Source organism: Mus musculus, chromosome 3 (genome assembly GCF_000001635.26).
Source record: "Mus musculus strain C57BL/6J chromosome 3, GRCm38.p6 C57BL/6J".
Lineage (NCBI taxonomy): Eukaryota > Metazoa > Chordata > Mammalia > Rodentia > Muridae > Mus > Mus musculus.
The window spans coordinates 57,425,191-57,444,544 of NC_000069.6; the positions used below are offsets into that span (position 1 = coordinate 57,425,191).

The window sequence follows — 19,354 nt, forward strand, 5'->3', positions numbered from 1 at the left end:
TTTATTTGGGCAGAGACATTATGAAATTAAAGGGGCAGTGCTGAGCACTGCTTGTCCCAGCCTTCTCTTCAATTGCAACAACTTGAATGTCTTGTCTGTGCTGGTGGATTATTAACAGAGGTTATTGGTCTCCATGGCAAAACAATTGAACGATCGCACAAAACGTAATCTCATTTATGGGGTTGGAAAAAAAAGAGAGAGAGAGAGACATAGAGTCAGGGATATAAATATCCATTGCCACTGAAGGCCTGCCGTAGTTGAGAAGTGAAGTGTCTCCAAGGTTCAAAGAACTCTGATATTTGGTCCCACTTTTCTTATTGACCCCGGTACAGCCACTGGAACGTGCTGCTGCAATCCCTGAGGAGAACCGTCAAGCTGGTGGCGACGAGCCTTTGATCTCTGTGCTTTCCTGTGACCCCCCAGCATGTGTACTGGGGGCTGTGCCAGGTGCCTGGGGGGCACCCTCATTCCCCTGGCTGTGTTTGGCCTCCTGGCAAATATCCTGTTGTTCTTTCCTGGAGGAAAAGTGGTGAACGACAAAAGCCACCTTTCGGATGAGGTCTGGTACTTCGGAGGAATATTGGGAAGTGGAGTCTTGGTGAGTAGAGAAACCTTAACATTCCCACGAAGGCAAATCCTCGTCTGTCCTTATTGCAGGAGATGCCATTTTGAAGCTTACAACCTATATGCGATGAAAAGTAGTGCCCTAATATACTTCCCCTTTCTATTCGCGGCTGGGGACAGCTTGGTTTACTAAGTGGTTCATCCCCAAGTTTGGGCTGGAGTCACCCTAAGACATCTGAGCCCAGAGAACCAAGCTAATAGCCACTTGATTATTTTACTCTAGTCAATTGTGGCAATAAGAACTAAAAACAGAACACAGTGCTTTATACAAATGGATTGACTTAGAATGAAGGGACACAGAAGCTGTAAGTAAGCTTTCATTCAGGAATTCACGGCTTCTTCATCTCCTTGTTTCCAAATACGCGTGGGACCTCCAGCTTGTAGTAGTGGAGGCCTTGCTTTTTATACACTGAGTATAAATATATCCTTGCCCTAAACCCACCCTGTAAACGAAAAACTCAGCCTATCTACTCTTAAAATCTCCTCACAGAAGTTGACCAAATGGAATCCCTGTACTAAAAGCTGCCATGAGCCATCGGCTGTTAGGTCTTGCCTGCCCCACTTAAGCCCCTGAGACCTGAGGTCTTCACTGGCAAGAAAAAGTGTGGGTTTCCCTTCACCCCAGACCGTCTAAGCACTTTTCTTGCCGGCAGATGATCTTCCCTGCGCTTGTGTTCTTGGGCCTGCAGAACAACGACTGCTGCGGATGCTGTGGCAATGAGGGCTGTGGGAAGCGATTTGCGGTGAGTCGTTCTGGGATCAGCTGACAGAATCTCTGGGGTTCACTGCCCGCTTGTTCTGGGCAGCATGGGTGTGCCAAACAAGTAATCAGCCCCAGCCAAGACTCCTGGGCCATCTGGTACAGGATTAAGCTCTAATTCTCACTGATACGGAATAATAAGAATAAATATATTCTACAGCCTTCATAAAGGTGTAGATCCATTTTTTACCAGTACACTGAGATGCCAGAGTTTTAAAACCAGAGTGAGGCCCCAGAAGGAAGGCAAAGATGGAGCCACAGGTTTCCCTTTGCCACTAAGAAGACATGAGAACTTGAACAAGCCATGTCCTTCTTCCAGCCCTCAATTGCATCACCATTGAAGGATACTGGGGCACAATAAAAGATGGTATCTTCCCCCTCCCTAAAAGCTAACTAAGCCCCCTTCTTTAGCACAGCAAAGGTCACTCTTTATGGAGGCTCTGTATTTCCCACTGCCATTCAGAATCAACCTTGGGATTTCAATCTCCTCTCCTTTTTCATGCGGCCATCCATCTTTTAGTTGGTGAAGCAGAGACTAGGGAGGTATTAATGTTCCCAGAGGGGCAGGAGGAATGCTGGAATGTGGGTCAGGTCCCATTTCTGCAGCTGGGCAAGACACCAAGTGTAAGATAAGCAAGTTGGACTGGATCAGAATTCCCTAGATATGGACCAAACCCTGGTATAAAGATACACGTATCGAAACAACAAAGAATGTTTTCTTTTACTTATCCTCCAGTTGTTTTCATTTTATGAAGGAAAGAAATCCTTATTTTGATGGGGATAAGTCTTTGCTGTTTCTAAACCTTCAAACTTCCTTTGTAACAAAGGGAAAGCAACCTAAAGCTCTCGGAACACAAAGGGCATTTGATGACCAACATTTAATGACACTCTGTTCATGTTTGCAATGATGTCAGTTTTTCTTTCAAAGTTGCAATACAAATTAATGAAAGAGTTGGATTAAAAACTATCAAGCATTTGGGCATATGATAAGGCAAAAATACAATGGAGGTAGAGCCTGGGTTTCATGAAGAGCAAGGGATGCAGCTGTTCCAGCTTCCCAGGATTCGTGCTCCCATCGTGGAGACTCCCAAGCCCACGTTGAATTCTTGAAAGTCTATCTACCCATCCTGAAGCAGAGCCCCCTTGACATTTCTTTCTCACCATCATTTGTTGATTTAGTCCAGAAAGAGGTATGTACACATGAAAGGCCGCTGTGCGTGGTGTATTTTATGGACACTGTAGTTTCTCATGTGACATCACATCGTACATAGAATATTCACCTTCTAGAAAACCATCATAAGTACTGAAAATGGTCATTTCAGCATTCAAAAATCATCATTTGCAAAGAGTGTAAGAAGTAGCAATGGTGCATTTGATATAGTTATGTGCCACATGTTCTACACATTTGATCATATTTTCATATTGACTCTAAGGAAAAGGAAGTGCTGTATACATCTTTTTTCCCATTAGAGCATTTATAATTTGTCAAATAAATGGGAGGTAACAATTTGGAAAACAATACCAATTAAGGAATATGGATGAAAATAAATAAAAACCATACCTGTCTTTAAAATCTGTCTTTGCACTTCTGACCTTGAGGAGAGTGAGATAATGGCCAATGGTCAGCTGGTACACAACAGGCCAGTAGCAGGGCAGGCTTGCTTCTGTGTTCCTAGATTTTGCTATAACCACAGGCAGAAGTGAAACCATGTCCAAAGTATTATACAAAACTTTAATTTCATTAGATTTAAATGCAGAGTACAGCAAGAAATTCATTTGTCCCCAGCACAGTTGAGCAAACATGTTCTAAAATATTTGGTCTGGTCAATATATATCATCTACCAGGGTTCCTGAGGCCTCCAGGATATACTTCTTACTTCTTATCAAATAAGAAGTTAACTTGGCATCACTAGCCTCCCGGCACAACCATGGCCTATGCTATGTTGGTATGGCCTGTGCTGTCATGGCTAAGCTCTAGGGTTCCATACTGGATGCTTTGTGGAACCTGGTAGTGTTCTTATTTCCCTCCAAGACCATGTTTATAGTTAAAGGCTTGGACTTTATAGTTGTTTAGAGGCTCTGGAACACCAAGTGAGATCATTAATAGACATTTTTGTCAAACACACACACACACACACACACACAGCTGCATCATTAAAGCACTACACTGGTACCTATCTGAGTTTTGTAAATGCTCAAGGCATTTCCTTACAAGTAGACACTGCCCCAGTTATCTGTGCAGCTCTGAGAAACTCTGCCAGTAGAAAGATCTGTGAGCAAACACAGCAGAAGCCAGAGTGGCCGTCTCCCCCACCCCCACTGGCATTGTTATGTTTTTCTAGCACATTCCCCAAATGTTAACTGAGCTTGCACCACCATTCCTGTCCTTCAATAATAGAAAAGCAGGAATTGGAAGGCAGGAGCCTTGTGGAGATAACGTGAACCTGTGAACTGTAAACATCCTTAAAACCATCCACTTCACAGTTTCATTGTGAAGCCTGAGAAAATGAATCTGATGGTCTCTGTCTCTTTATCTCTCTGTCTCTGTCTCTGTCTCTGTCTCTCTCTCTCTCTCTCATATCTAACCCCCCCACAGGCTCCTGTGAGAGGGAGGGATACAGAGAGAGGCTTAGTCTCACTCAGCCCAAAGGTCTGAACTCTCAGATTAATTAGGCTGAAATGAGCCAGGAAAAGAGGAAGAACGAGTACCTTTCAGGGTGGCCTTTGAAGCCCTGACCTGCGTTTGTTTTTAGGTCATTAACTCTTTTTCCCATGCCTTGTCTGTTTGGTCACTGCCCCCTGTACTCTCTTTAATCTTTGAGAAGTGCTCATCACCCAGGGCCCAATGAGACAACTAATTAATTTTATCAACTCGTTCATTTTAGGAAAGGGTTGTTTAGAAACCTTGTACTTGACTCAAAGTTAAGTGTCTTTAATAATGGGATGGAAAGTAGATTGATAAGGAGACAGCGGGGGCAAGGCAGACATCAAGTAATAAATCCATACATCCCCACCCCAGGCAGGGCAACGTGGTTGACATTTTGAAGAAAGATCTTGGTGTCGCCATCATAAGGCAACTCTGTGCAGTTAAGTGAGTGAACACTTCTTGTACTCAGCTAACCACTGCTCCCTACAGGCAGATCCAGAATATCTAGCTCTTTATCCCTTACAGGGGCAGCCAGATTGAAGAACATTTAAGAAAGGCATTATGGAAGAATAGAAGGGAGGAAGGACTGCAGGCCCCGAAGGGGAAAGGAACTCCACAGGAAGACCAACAGAGTCAACTAACCTGGACTCTTGGGGCTCTCAGAATCTGAGCACCAACCAAAGAACATACACAAGCTGAACCTAGGCCTCCCCACACAGATAGCTGATGTGCAGCTTGGTCTTCATGTGGGTCCCAGAACAACTGGAACAAGGGCTATCCCAAAAGCTGTTGCCTGTATGTGTATACGTTCTTCTATCTGGGAGGACTTATCTGGCCTCAGTGGGAGAGGAAGAGCGTAGCCTAGCAGACACTTGATTTGTTGAGAGTAGGGGGATACCCAAGGGGTCCTACCCATTCAGAGGACAAGTGAATGGGGGTGGGGGAAGGATTGTGGGAGGGAGTGACCAGGAGGGGGGAAGTGAATGAGATGTAAAGTGAATAAGTAAAAATATTAGAGTAAATCTTTTTAAAAGGCAATGCTTTTAAAGGATGCATTATCATTAAGTAAGAGTTTAGTATGAATCTACATTTCTTTATTGTTCTCAGTCTTTAAAAAGCATCTTCTTTAGATAGGAAGGACGCCCAGCAGTGAAATGCTTGCATGCCATGTATAGGCCATTAGGTTTAATCCCCAGCATGCCAAATATTTGAAACAAAGGCAAAACAAAATAGAAAAGTCAATTCCCCTGCTGTAATATGGGTTCTGGCAATGACAAGTGCTAACTGTGGAAAGACCTTACCAGAATCAGAGAAGGGGTCACAACAGTATTGTAAGGAGAAGGAAGAGAAGTCTCAGGCAAGTGTGCTGGTATCAAGGATATACAAACCCGAGATAAATGCTTGTCAGCTGACTGCGCAAGGAGTTCAAAGGGAGGTGTTGGGGAATTTCTAGACTTTCTCAGGCTCAATCCTCACAAAAGTCCCTTAAGTTACACAAGTAACTCATTTTACAAGTGAGGAATGCCAGTCTGTACACTACGTTTCTGATTGTAGTCCCATAGCTTTCTCAAGCAAAGGCAAAGCAAAAAATACAATATACTACTATTTTCAGAGAAAACCAGTTGAGCTTGCTCTACACTATAATCCCAGTGTTCCGGAGACTAGGATTGGGAAGGAAGGAGGGAGAAGGAGAGAACTAACTTCAGGTAGCCTCTATAGGTCTCTTAGAATGATTGTCAAGTAGGAAGGGCTGTGGCCACCAGAGGTATATCCCTAACACATAGCCATTGCCCCACAGTGTAAATACTATATCCCTAGGTCACACACTTTCCTCCCCTTCCAGCTCCATTGTCCTTCCCATGTGTTCTGTCCCATACGCTGCAGCATAGAAAAGATTGCCAAAGATACAGTCTGAGTAATGACAGATCTGGGCACAATTATCACTGGACCATGATTTGGGGTAGGGGGAGTCATAAAGTTGGCAGGGTGACTTAAAAGGTATTGACTTTCAGAAGTTTCTTATCATCTGTTTCAAGGAAAGCTTCGACAGCACACAATGTGGACATGCATGTTTAGGGGTGTGGATAAAATGTGATTGGGAGGAAGTAGATCAGCAGTAGAGCATTTGGCTGTAGAATGGGTTTCTGGACCGAGCATCTCAGAAGAAATCTGTTTACTTTTGCTTTTCTCCCTAGATTTTTGCATTTTGCACTTGTAGAAAGGAAGGTAAGGGTACAACAGTTAAAATATTATAGAACAATAATAATAAAGTATGTACTAATCCTAATATATTGAGTGTGTTATAGTGTCACAGAAGTTTTCCTATAATAAGCACAAAAGATCCCTGGTGCTTGTCAGTAAATGGTATGCTGGGCATTATTTAGTAGCTCACACTGCTTTAACCCTGAGGGATATCTGGCTCTTGTAGAGGGGTCACTTGTCACTACTGAATAGGCTCTCTTACTCATTAATTATTATTGATTATAATTATTAATTATAATTGAACCTCATTATACAGAAGAGGAAACGAGAAAGAATGTTTAACTTCTCGAGGTCAGGTGGGAGGAGCCAGGATTTAGATCCAGATCCTGCCCCTGTGGCTCATACCCATCTGTGGTCATGTGAGCATTAGTGTTCCTCTGTTCTATTTATCGCTTTCAGGGAGATAGAGAATCCTGCAGTACAAATGCCAGGGAGTGTTTCCATGCTGGACTCCAAAATCTGGCAGGCAGTGCTGCTCTCAAGAGGTGGTGACATTTGGAAGCTGTCCCAAGTCCCAAGACTATCCACTTTAAATATTATCAGTTTGGGAGTGGCTACCCTAACATAACTAATTTCATCTCAGTAAATTCCATTTGAATAAAAGAAGTTTTAGCATGAAAATTTATGATAAATAGGACTCAACCCATACTGGTTTAGGTCAGATCATATCTGGCTAGGCATGGTGGCACAGACCTTTAATCTAGCACTTGAGGGAGGCAGCTGTAGGTGTGTCTCTGTGAGTTCTAGGCCAGCCTAGTCTATATAGTAAGACCTTATATCAAAACAATAAAAGAATTAAAAATATCATATATTTATTAATAGTTATATAGTGACAGTATACTTACCAACTTTTAAAGACATATTTGTGTGATATAAATTATAGCAACATATTGTAAAGTGCACCTTTCTTTATGTGATTCACCTATTCTGTAGGATTATGAAAATTAAAGTGTTTGTTTTATTTATTTTACATGGGTTATTTCAAACTGGAAATCAAAAATATAATATACCACCTGTAGCTTTCTGAACCTGTAACCCAGTGCCCCATTTTTCCAGATACATCATATAGTGATATAAAGCAGAACTTATTCACTTAAGAATGACTGCATTCCTCTATCTATCACATTCCCTTCTTTCTTGAGAGAAAGCATTGCCACAAATTCAATGAACACCAGATCCATGAATTTTAAAACCTTTTACTACCAAAAATTTCAAATGACCTAGATAAAGATTATTCAATATGATAGCCAAGTGTGACTACAGAAAATGTGGGAATTGCCTAATGTACACAAAATATGACCATATTCACATGGGAAGTGCCTAATCTACACAAAATATGACCATATTCCAAAGAACTTATATGAAAAAGGCATATATTTTATACTGATATCATGCTGAAGTGATAACATGCTAAATATGTAAAATTAAACAAAATACATTGTTAATTTCTTCTATATCTTTCTTTTAGCTAGGCCGTTTACATTATATATGAAATTAACATTGTAGACAGAGGTGGTCTAGAAGAAGTTCCAACAGTTACACTATTGCCTTGCTGGTGGTTTTTGTTAACCTGACTTCTCACTTGCCTAAATGCAGATGATTACATCTATACTCACTCTTTGGCATTCCCCTAGATGGCTCAGCGGTTAAGAGCACTGACTGCTCTACCAGAGGTCCTGAGTTCAAATCCCAGCAACCACATGGTGGCTCACAACCATCTGTAACAAGACCTGATTCCCTCTTCTGGTGTCTGAAGACAGCTACAGTGTACTTACATATAACAAATAAAGTAAATCTTAAAAAAAAATTTAAAAAAAGAAAGAAAATTACAAATGAGCATGCTCTCAAAATAACATTCATCCTGCTATTTTCTAAACAGGGTCTCATGTGTCCTAGACTGGTTTAAATTTAATAGATAGCCCAGAATGACCTTGAATTTCTGATTCTCTTGCCTCTTTCTCCAAAAGCATGATTACAGGCATACCATTGTGTACCAGAGAGTGTGGCATTCCTCAATCAATGAATGAGCAAAAAATGAGAGGGAAGTGAAAAGGCGGAGCACAGGACACAAAGCTTCACCCTTACAGAGCTAGACGTCTCCTTTGTAATAACAAATGACTCCTACCCTAAGGCCATCATGTTCAGCGTCAGGCCGGGCAGGTATACTGAATGGCGTAACTGGACATAATTAATCTCTGCCTAAGAGCCTTGTTGTCTCTCTTCTTTCAGATGTTCACCTCCACGTTGTTTGCTGTGATTGGATTCTTAGGTGCTGGCTACTCATTTATCGTCTCAGCTGTTTCTATCAACAAGGGTCCTAAATGCTTCATGGCCAATGGTACATGGGGATACCCCTTCCACGATGGGTAAGGCTCCACTGGACAATGATCATAATGGGGTGACAGCCTCTCCACCATGTACTCTCAGCATGTCACCCCCTCAAGGCAAAGCTTGCTGTGCAGTTCAGAGAAGTTGCATAGTTTTCACTTCTGATTGTCCTTTTGACAAACACAACAGATGTAACTAGAAGAGGATGCCTCAGTTATCTGGAGAAAAATTGTTGTGTCACCTGTCCCATCCAAACATTAGCAAGTTGTATTAAATATTTTTGTCCTCAAGGAGTGTAGCTAGGACTAGAAGTCAGAACATCTAGCTGCTTTAGATGCTTGGTCTCCAATAGCATAAGCAAAATCTGCCTACTACATAGTCACCATAGTGATAGTCCCAGCAGAATAGATTAATTCTGCACTAGTGAATTGAACTCCACAATTCTAGCCATATTTCAGGTTCTCACTAGCTGTTTGTGGCTTGTAGCTACTAGGTGAATAGCAAACATACAGATGTTTCCATTTCAGTCGATGTGCTGTTAGATAACTACACTCTATCCTCTGAGAAGCTTGGATTGTTTCTCATCTGTTCATTATCTCAGACCCTCTATTCACACGGTGACTGATTATCATTGGGAGACAGGAAGTATGGCCCTTGGATATTCTAACACATAGAGAATGGGCCCATTGGAGAAAAAAAAAAACAACTCATAGTATATCAATAAACAGTTGTCCTTCATCGTCTACTGAGGCTCCAGGACATCTATAGTTATTTATACCCAAATAACTTTAGCCTTGCACAGGCCAGCACAGCATTTGCATATTGCTTATAATCCTTGATGCAATGTAAATGCAATGCAAACAATTGATACACTGTTTTGCTTAGAGAACAATGACATGTTCATTACAGATGCCATTTTATCAGCTGTTTATGACCAAACTTACAAGTGTGGAACCTGAGCATGCAGAGGGAAAGCTGTATTAACTGAGACTCCTCTTTGTTCCTTTGCAACGAAATCCTTAGAAACGTCAAGAATCATCTTCAGCTAGGGAGGTGGGAGGCCCTGGCTCAGATCTGGTGGCCTTGGTGTGTTCACTGGCATCAAGTACCTCAACTTTATTCTCACAACTAACCAAGTCGAGGTGGCTGTCATCTTCACATCACATGCAGCGACTCCAAAATGTTTCTTTTACTGTGGAAAATCCCCATGTCTTTCAGAGAACTCTTGAGACTCCATCATTGTGGGGTTGGGTTGAGGAATGTAGCATTCAGACACCAGCGAGCTGAGCTTTCTCTTGAGGTATTTTGTCAATAGCTCAGTCTCTCCCCTAGGAAGAATATGGAGAGCAGTGGATTACTTCTTTCTGGTGAACACTTCTGCTATTGCTTCCATCAACCGCATCCCTGCAGTGTTGCCACAGATTTCTGTGGTGTTCTGCTGTGTAAAAAACATTGCCTTCCTAAAGGCTGTGTCAAAAACAAAGGCTAGAGAAACAGAAACACAACAGGGGCAAAGTACTACTCCAAAGAAATACAACAACCCAGTGGTTCTGACCTGGAAGGCCTCTCACCCGCCCCTAGAATAGATACATTCACATCCTGCTTCGGGTAGAATGGAATCGATGACCACGGTCTGGAGAGTGACCATTGCCCTGTAGATAACAGCAGAGCGTTGACTAAGGTAAAAGCAGGAACACGTGTTTCAGAGCCCTGTGTATTGGTGCTTCGCATGTGGCCTCTTCTCACCACCCCCCTCTGTATCCGGGGCATTACTCTCATGAGTGATCTCATTCTATGTCACTTCCTCTATTCCTCACAGTGACAGGCAACTCATTCATCAGCAGTGTCAGGTGACAGTTTCATAATGAAAACAGCACAGCATCAACCTGATTGGAAGGAACAAGATTCCAGAACTCTCCAGTCTCTGATTAGTGTAGATGAAGAAAGTCCCCAGGATTAGGAGTGAGGAGGAAAGGCAAATGTTACCAAAGTGGCTCCCAAGATTCCAGCTTGGACCATAAAACCCAGTCTCTCGGTGCTGAGGAGTCTAGCACTCATTTTCTCAGAAATGTTTGCTGATGGTGATATTAAGGGAACAAGGAGTAAATTCTATATGCCACAATATTCACATTAGAGGCGCATCCTTGGGTAAAGCCATTAGGAGACCTCTGCTTTACGTTCTTTTTTCTTTCTTAGACAGGACTTCATGTGTCCCAGGCTGGTTTAAGTCTGACAGATAGCCCAGCATGGAAGCAGGAAGCCCTGTGTGACCCCACAGCTCCTACCCGCCGTCTCTAGGGAACAATAATACCCACTTCTCCCTCAAAATGTCACACCTTTAGAATGCCACAAGCTCTTCCTATACAGAAATTTAAGTCTTTTCCTATGTGGAAGTCCTGTATGCTAACAAAAAATTGAATTACATTTAAAATTTGGTTAGATTCTAGTCTTTTTTTTTTAAGATTTATTTTTTATTTTAAAGTGTGTGTGTATGCATGTGCAAGTTGTAGAAGTGTCAGGAACATATGGAGGCCAGAAGAAGACATCTAATCTCCTATAGCTTGAGGTCACAGGTAGGTATAAGCCACTCGTGTTTGTGTCCTCTACAAGAGCAGTACATACTCTTAATTATGGAGCTGTCTCTTAAATCCCTGTTTATTCTTATATTTTCCTTTTGTCTTATTTGTACGGTTGTTTTCCCTGTGTGTATGACTGTACACCATGTGCCTGGTGCCTGAGAAGGCCAGAGGAGGGCACCAGATCCCTAAAACTGTACATGGCTGTAAGATCCCATGTAGGTGCCAGGAACTGAACCAGGATCTCTTGTTGAGCAGCCACTGAACAGTCTCTCCATATCCCCAATTTGTGTTATTTGTTGAGTTGGATCTTTTTGTTTTAGCTAACGATATAGCCAAGGAGGAACTTGAATGTCTGATCCTGCCTCCACCTCCTTAATTCTAGAATTATAACTATGTACCACCTCATCTCTTTTACGCTGTGCAGTGGATAACACTCAGGGCCTTGTGCATGCCAGGCAAGCACGATACCCACTGAGATGCATCTTTTTTGTTTGTTTTTGGGGTGGGTGTTTTGTTTGTTGAGACAGGCTATTTATTACACCATAGCTTGGGATTTGCCTCAAACTCAAGGCATCTTGCCTCCAGCTCCTAAGTGCTGAGATTACAGCTGTGAGCCATCACACCTGGATTAGATACTTCCTTTTAGTTATGAGACATGGTCTATTTTCCATGGCTTTGGATAGCCACTTGATAATTTGTGACAATAGAGTTGGTCTCTAATAATAATAATACCTAGGATGAAGGGCACCAACATGGATGCAGTGCATACCTTTTGCAGCTTCATTTTCTGCTTCTTTATGAATGTGTGCATGCTTATTCATCCTCTTGGCCAGCCCACAAACATTGCTCTGTCATTTAGTAGCTTGTGACTGAGACAAGTGACTTAAAGTCCCTGTGCCTCCAATGGCCCCATCATCCACAAACAAGGATAGTGTGCCAGCATCCTTGTTGGTGGAATGGGAGAAAAAGAGTCCTTGCTTTCTGTAAACAATAAAGGAGTGAAAATGTGAAGTGTCCCAGACAGTGTCAGCATGAACGACCTACTCAGTGAGATTTGCTTGGGTTCTTTTTATTGTTATTAAAGGGTATCTCATCATAGAGCTTGTCTTGCACAAGAGAAATAGTAATGGCAACACACACATTTGTCAAATGTCTCCCTCCTCTCTGCATCTCTGTCACCTATAGTGATTATCTAAAAGACCAAGCCTTGTGGAGCGAGTGCAAAGAGCCCCGTGATGTGGTCCCCTGGAACCTCACCCTCTTCTCCATTCTGCTGGTCATCGGAGGGATCCAGATGGTTCTCTGTGCCATCCAGGTGATCAATGGCCTCCTGGGAACTCTCTGTGGAGACTGCCAGTGCTGTGGCTGCTGTGGGGTAAGTTAGGATTCCCCTGTTTCTTCTCAGAGCAAAGGAGGGCAAGTCAGGCCACCGTCTCCATGTGACGAGGGGTAGTGAGTATGGCTGCCTGGGAAAAAGCTAGCCACTCTGTGGTTCCTGCCAGCTCATACAAACAGCACATGTAGAGAACAATATTATTGCATGTGTAGTGACCACACTCCCTAACTCAGTCTCTCTCTCTCTCTCTCTCTCTCTCTCTCTCTCTCTCTCTCTCTCTCTCTCTCTCTCTCTCTCTCTCTCCCTCTCTCTCTCCCTCCCTCTCCCTCTCTCTCTCCCTCTGTCTTGCTCTTTCTCCTCCCTCTGTGTGTGTGTGTGTGTGTGTGTGTGTGTGTGTGTGTGTGTGTATGTGCATTCAACATTTACAAAAGGGCTTTGAGAAAGTGTTTGCCAGCTGGGCATGTTCCTTGTAAGCACATTACATCTGGCCTCAAACTCTCACTTTCTCCAGTGAAGAGGATCAATGTAGAACCTAAACAATTTCTGATACAGGAAGAGAAAAGGGGAAATTAGTCAAGAAGACTTTCTAAATTCCATGAAAAAATATCAATAACAAAATATAAAAAAATAAAAACAAATCTATAGATAATAAAGCAGTCAAATTATTTAAACATATAACCAAATTAGATGGAGCAATTGCATATCCCCACGCATTTATTATAAATATATTGAGACATGACTAAAATAGTAACATTCTTTTTACATTTCAAATAAGCAATATATATGTATGAATGTATGTATATGTATATATACATATATATGAAAATATGTGTGAAGACACATACACAAAATTAAATGATGAACTGGAAAGTCTCCCTCCCTCCCTTCTACTCTCTCAGATTCTCCCAGGTTCTCACTGTATAAAGCTGTGAATTTTCTTATATATCCTTCCAGTCTTTTTAAATTATTTTTATCCACCAAGTGTGAAAAAATATTCTCGCTAAAACTATAATAATATTGAAAACACTAGACTAAGGGTCTTGAAAGACTAGTCCATTGATAATGCATTTTCCTAGTATACACGAGGCTCCACTAGCAGCACCACAGATGAGTGTGCTGGGGAGGTCATTCGAAAATAGAATATGAAACTTACATATTAAATAATATACAATGCAAAAATAAAAATAATACCTAGGAATAGAAAAAAATCCAATGAAAAGTTCTGTCAGAATTATTTTAAATGAAGACTTACTTTTTTCTTTCCTTCTAAACTATAGTATTACTAAAGTTAGTACTCATATATCGCTTTGAAAATATAAAAACATCTTTACTGCAAGATGGTTCAGTGGGTAAAGGTTCTGGCTGCTAAAACTGTCAACCTTAGTTCAATCCACAGGACCCACCTAGAAGAAGGAGACAGCCAACTCTCAAAGGTGTTAGCTGATCTCCCCTCAAGCAATGCACACACACACACACACACACACACACACTCACACAAACAACATTGTAAAGATTTAATAAACAAAAATATGTTTTTAAATGCAAGTCTTGGTTCAATTCTCAGAACCCATGGTGGAAGAAGAAAACTGCCTCTGCCTCCTGAGCTTGGGATTAAAGGCATGCACCTCCACACTTGGTCTTGTTTTTAATCTTTAAACAATTAGAAAGGACCATTATCAGTTATCAGCCAACAGTTTTTTTTTTTGTGTGTGTGTGTGTGTGTGATAGCAATTAAGAATACTGAGCATTTTGGAAGATAGATAGATAGATAGATAGATAGATAGATAGATAGATAGATAGATAGATAGATGATAGATAGATGACTCTGTGGTTAAGAACACTGGCTGTTCTTCAAGAGAACCCAGGTTTGATCCACATGGTAACATACAACAATCTGAAAATCCAGTTACAAGGGGTCTGATGCCTTTCTTTGGCCTCTCCAGCACTAAGCACAAACGTAGTACACATATATACACGCAGGCAAAATACCCATATGCATAAAACAAAAATAAATAAGTCTGTAAGAATGTTGAACATTTAAATCTCACAGTTCATTAGAAATGAATGCCTACCTCCTAAGCCAGGTAAACTGAGAGTCGTATTTTAGCTGGATGGTACATTTTCTTTGCTTCTTAGGTAGATAGTAACAGTTCACTAAATCTAAAGATCTCTGTCTGTCTAAAAGCATAGCCATAAATAAGTGCCAGTATATGAGTCTCTTCACTACATTTAACTTGCCAAGACTCAGTACATAGATGATATAATGACTAAATCATTGATAATAGAAAGACTGAGGACAGACTCATGGTTTTCAGCATGTAGGCACAGGGGGATTGACAAAGAGGATGAGTCATCAGAATTCCATTTTTCTTTTCTTTTTTCACACTCTCCCTATCAACTTTCTTATTTTTGAAAACAAGTCTACAGAAATATTTAAGGGACACATAATGTGCACTGAATTCTCTCACCTGTATTGATGGTTCATCAATATGTGTTCTCCCTCCCTTTCTGAACTCTTAGAAAGTGATTTGTAGACTGTGAAACTCGATTGCTGTGTATTTCAGTTCCAAATTCCATCTCACAAGGAGTCCTTTCTTGTGGGTAGTTTGCCTCTAATCCAGAGACATCATTCCTACCCCAGAAGCACAGGGTGGAAAGAGCCCAGTACCACATCTGCTAATCAAGTGACTTAAGCAAGTTGGCTGACTTCTTAGCATCCTGCTGTCCCAACTACCTGTTGCCTCACTTATGCAGAAGGCGTGCAAGTCTACTTTGGTTCAGTCAAGCTGAGTGCCTTCGGAGCCTGGTGTCTTTTTAAAACTGATTGATGAGGCTATTCCTTAAAATCCTAGCTGTGGGAACTGGGTGGGTGGCCAACTAGTGGCCAGGTGCCCTGATTTGGTTATCTATAAAATGGGAGATTATCTTGGTGTGTACTTCAAGGTAATAGCTATAGATTGATTTTTTGCACTCATGAGACTTGGCGAATGATACTTATATTTGTTTAATCCTCATATCAAACTCAGGAGGGCAACCTAAGCTGGGCTTCAAGGCCTCAGACCTATGTATATTCACTGTGGTTTTCAACAAAGTACCCTTTGCACCGCAGTTGTGTTTACTAATAAATGATCCAAAAGAAAAACAAGAAAGCTTCCATGCCTGTAACTGAAAACAAGTAAGCCACGGATTTAATTATGAAACTAACTCATCAGAGTGTTGAGAGCGTTCAGAAGGTAACCCATGAATGGATGAGAGAAGTGAAAAGGCAGGAAAGGGGAGGACTAGAACAGGGAGAGAACTGCAGAAAAGAAAGACACCTTAATTAATTTTCTTTTCTTACCCTCTAGGGTGATGGACCAGTCTAACAGGTTATGATGAGCTGCTCCACGTCTACAGTCCAGTGCGTGGGAAGACATGCCCCAGGCCCAGCCCTGACCACATGTGTTGCTAATTCCTGTCTGGTTCCTCTCTGGCAGAGCTTGGGAGGCACAAGAGATCCTTTTCTCTTTCCAAACAGCTTTGCACAATCTAGAAATTCAGTGGGTTTTTTTTTTTTTTTCAAATAAAAAACTAGTTAGATAACTTTACAAATTAGGTCCTTTCTTGAATTCCAGAACGAGTTCAAAGTAGTTTTTTTTTTTTCATTCTTTCCCATAAGAAAAGACAAAATAGACAAGGTCACTTATCCTGCCATATTGTCTCTTTGTATATAAAGATGTTCATATTTTAGGAATATTTGCATAACTCAAGTGGATAAAACATTAAAATGAAAACCAGTTTTTCAGGATGCATAGGTAAGGAATGATTGCTATATTATATATAATTTTTATGTGAAGCCTGTTTGACTAATGTGTCTGGACTACTTGTAACTAGTTTTATGAGCCTGTCATAATTTGCCAGGGTTCCCATATGTATATTAAGTTAATTAAATTCAGAATTAAAATAATAAAAGTGTGTGTGTGTGTGTGAGCGAGAGAGAGAGAGAGAGAGAGAGAGAGAGAGAGAGAGAGAGAGAATCATACCTGTTTGTCCTTTTTCTTTTTATAAATGCATTCTTTTTTTGCTTTTTATTGGTGTTTTATTTTTCAGTTTTGTTTGTATGGTTGGTTGATTCGTTTTGAGTTTTGTGAGTTTTTTTTTTGGTTTGGGGGTGTTTTTTCCGTTTGATTGGTTTTTGTTTTGGTGTTTTGTTTTTTGGGTTTTAGGTTTTGGGTTTTGGGTTTTGGGTTTTTTTTTTTTTTTTAGATTTGCTATAAAATCCAAACTTCTCTAGAAATCATGATCTTCCCACAACTACCTTCTCAGTGTGGGTATTACAAGCATATGCCATCATGCCTGGCCAGCAAGCATTAAAAAGTCATATGTAGCTGGCTTGGATAATAATTTTTCAGTCTATTAGGCAAGATTAAGAGCTCATGCTAATTCCACATACTGTGATAATAGGTTAACTTTGGTTTTATTGGTCAGATACTAATGTAAAATCAAAATTCATTTGGCTTCAAATATCACTTCTACAACACACCAGCTTAGAAGAGCCTGAAAGTGAATTTGTAAGTCTCCATTTCCCTGTCTGTAAAAGGAGTACTGAAATACATTTAGCTGATGTACTTTGAAGTTAGCAAGTATGAAACAAAGGTTCTCAGCATGATCAATGTAACTTGCAAATACTACAGAGGCGGTCAGAGGGAAATACCATCCAGACTCACTTCCAGAGCCACCGATCAGGTAAACTGCACTGTGATGGTTAGGTGCACTCAACACTTGGTTCTCATACCCACCACCTATTGTGTGTTGGTCACCCCAAAAGTCAGGCACTAAAGATGCAAAGTGCCACACGCTATGATCTTTCCCTCATTGTTGTATTGCCGTGAACTCTATCTAAGATGTGAAATTGAGCTGGCAGCAGAATTATAGCCAATTTGTCCAAGCAGATGGCCCCTTAGGATCTTTTGAGAGAATTTAATATACACACACACACACACACACACACACACACACACACACCATACTTCAACCCAGTTTAGACCATTGTTTCTGAAATGTGGCTGGTTATCAAATTTACCCAGGAAATACCCATGTGCCCAAGCCCTAACTAACCTTCACTTCTGAACATCAAGGCAATGCTGGGAGCAGCCATGTTGTGCCACCATTGTCTTCTATGAGAGCCTGTCAACCAGGATAAAGTGTAACCAGGCCAAATTAACGCTCCTGGGAGCTCCACCTCCTTGAAGCACATGCACACCAGTGTGGCCTTAAGAAAGTGCCTACCCATTAGAGCTGATTCATTCATTTGAGTTCTTTGATGGAGAAATGGGAAGGAGGATCAGAGTACCAATTATGGGGGGCTTTCACAGATTCTCTATTTTAGAAGAAAAATTGTGTGTGTGTGTGTGTGTGTTCACATCTGATCTCATTATTTTATACATGAAAAACAGAAACAAGTATTTGACTAGTTCTCATCCAGAGGGACATGCCTCAAAACCTGTTTCCACAAGATAAGGGGAAATATCGTATCTCAGATAAGAGGACAGAGTGGAGAGCTAAAAGACAATGAGAGAAATGCTCCCTGGGGAGATCCCTCTACACACACACACACACACACACACACACACACACACACACACACACACGTTTCTGTCCCTCCCTCCCTTCCTTTCTTCCTTCCACTCTTCTTCTTTTCTTCTTTTTCCTCCTTCTCCTCCCTCTCTCTTTCCTCTCTCTCTCTCTCTCTCTCTCTCTCTCTCTCTCTCTCTCTCCCCCTCTCTCTCTCTCTCTCTCACTGTGTGTGTATGCATGCACACTGGTACGTGTGTGTGTGTGTGTGTGTTCAGAGTCTTCAGAAACTTCTTTTCTCATAGCAGCCAACTTTGTGTTGCATACTTGAGTACCTGAGTCCTCTATGCCACAGTACTCAAGTGGAGATTGTCTTAGTTATTTTGCCCTACCAAAACCTATAACCACGGCAATTTTAGAAAATGTTGAAATTGGAGCTCACAGTTGCATATTGTTAGAGTCTGCTGCCTTCATTGTGAGGAGCCTGGCAACAGGCAGACAGACATGACACCAGAGCAATGACTGAGATTTATATTCTTATCTGCATGAGAGAGAGCCTGGGAATGGCGTGGGCTTTTGGAACCTCCAAGTCCACCTCTAGTGACACACATCTTGCAACAAGACCACTCCACCTAATCCTTCCCAAACAACTCAATCAACTGGGGACCAAGTATTCAAGCATATGAACCTATGGGGGCCATGCTCATTGAAACCACCACAAAGATAGTATCTGCTTATACATACATACATACATACATATATATATATATATGCAGATATATGCTTAGGAGACAAACGTGAGGTATTAACATAATCAAAAGAATTATTTTATGAGCAGGGTCCAAGAGCCCCTGCTTTCCCCTCTCCCCTATATTGTTAGTAAGAATATGCATATTCAAAATACATACTCAAAAAACTGTGTTCTGGACAGCCTATTTTCATTTTTAACTTTAAATACCACAGTGCCCAGCTTTGATGGGGGCTGTTCTTGGGCCTGTCTACTGTACCATAGCATTATATTTTGCCTGTGAGCATGGGACCAATTGCACAGGAAAAGGGAAATAGGAGGGGAAAGAGTTACTATGCCAAAAAAAATGTTCCATGACATCCATATAATCTAAGGAACCTAGACTATTGTGGCGATGGAGGCAGAGAAGGAGACTGTCTCTGTAGACACAGCCAAGCATACTAGCCCTACACCCTGCTATAGGCAAGAGATTGTCAAGAGCTGCGAACAAGGCAAATGTAAGGCAAAGCAAGGCCAG

General features: G+C 41.3%; 1 protein-coding gene across 1 annotated transcript; it reads left to right on the forward strand.

The window, feature by feature from the left end:
- The first annotated feature begins 219 nt into the window (after window positions 1–219).
- On the forward strand, window positions 220–16,487 carry Tm4sf4 (transmembrane 4 superfamily member 4). The gene is made up of 5 exons (NM_145539.2): window positions 220–598; window positions 1,278–1,367; window positions 8,523–8,659; window positions 12,386–12,575; window positions 15,884–16,487. Exons 1-5 carry the CDS (start codon window positions 425–427, stop codon window positions 15,899–15,901), a joined length of 609 nt encoding a protein of 202 aa, NP_663514.2. The 5' UTR covers window positions 220–424; the 3' UTR covers window positions 15,902–16,487.
- The last annotated feature ends 2,867 nt before the right edge of the window (window positions 16,488–19,354 follow it).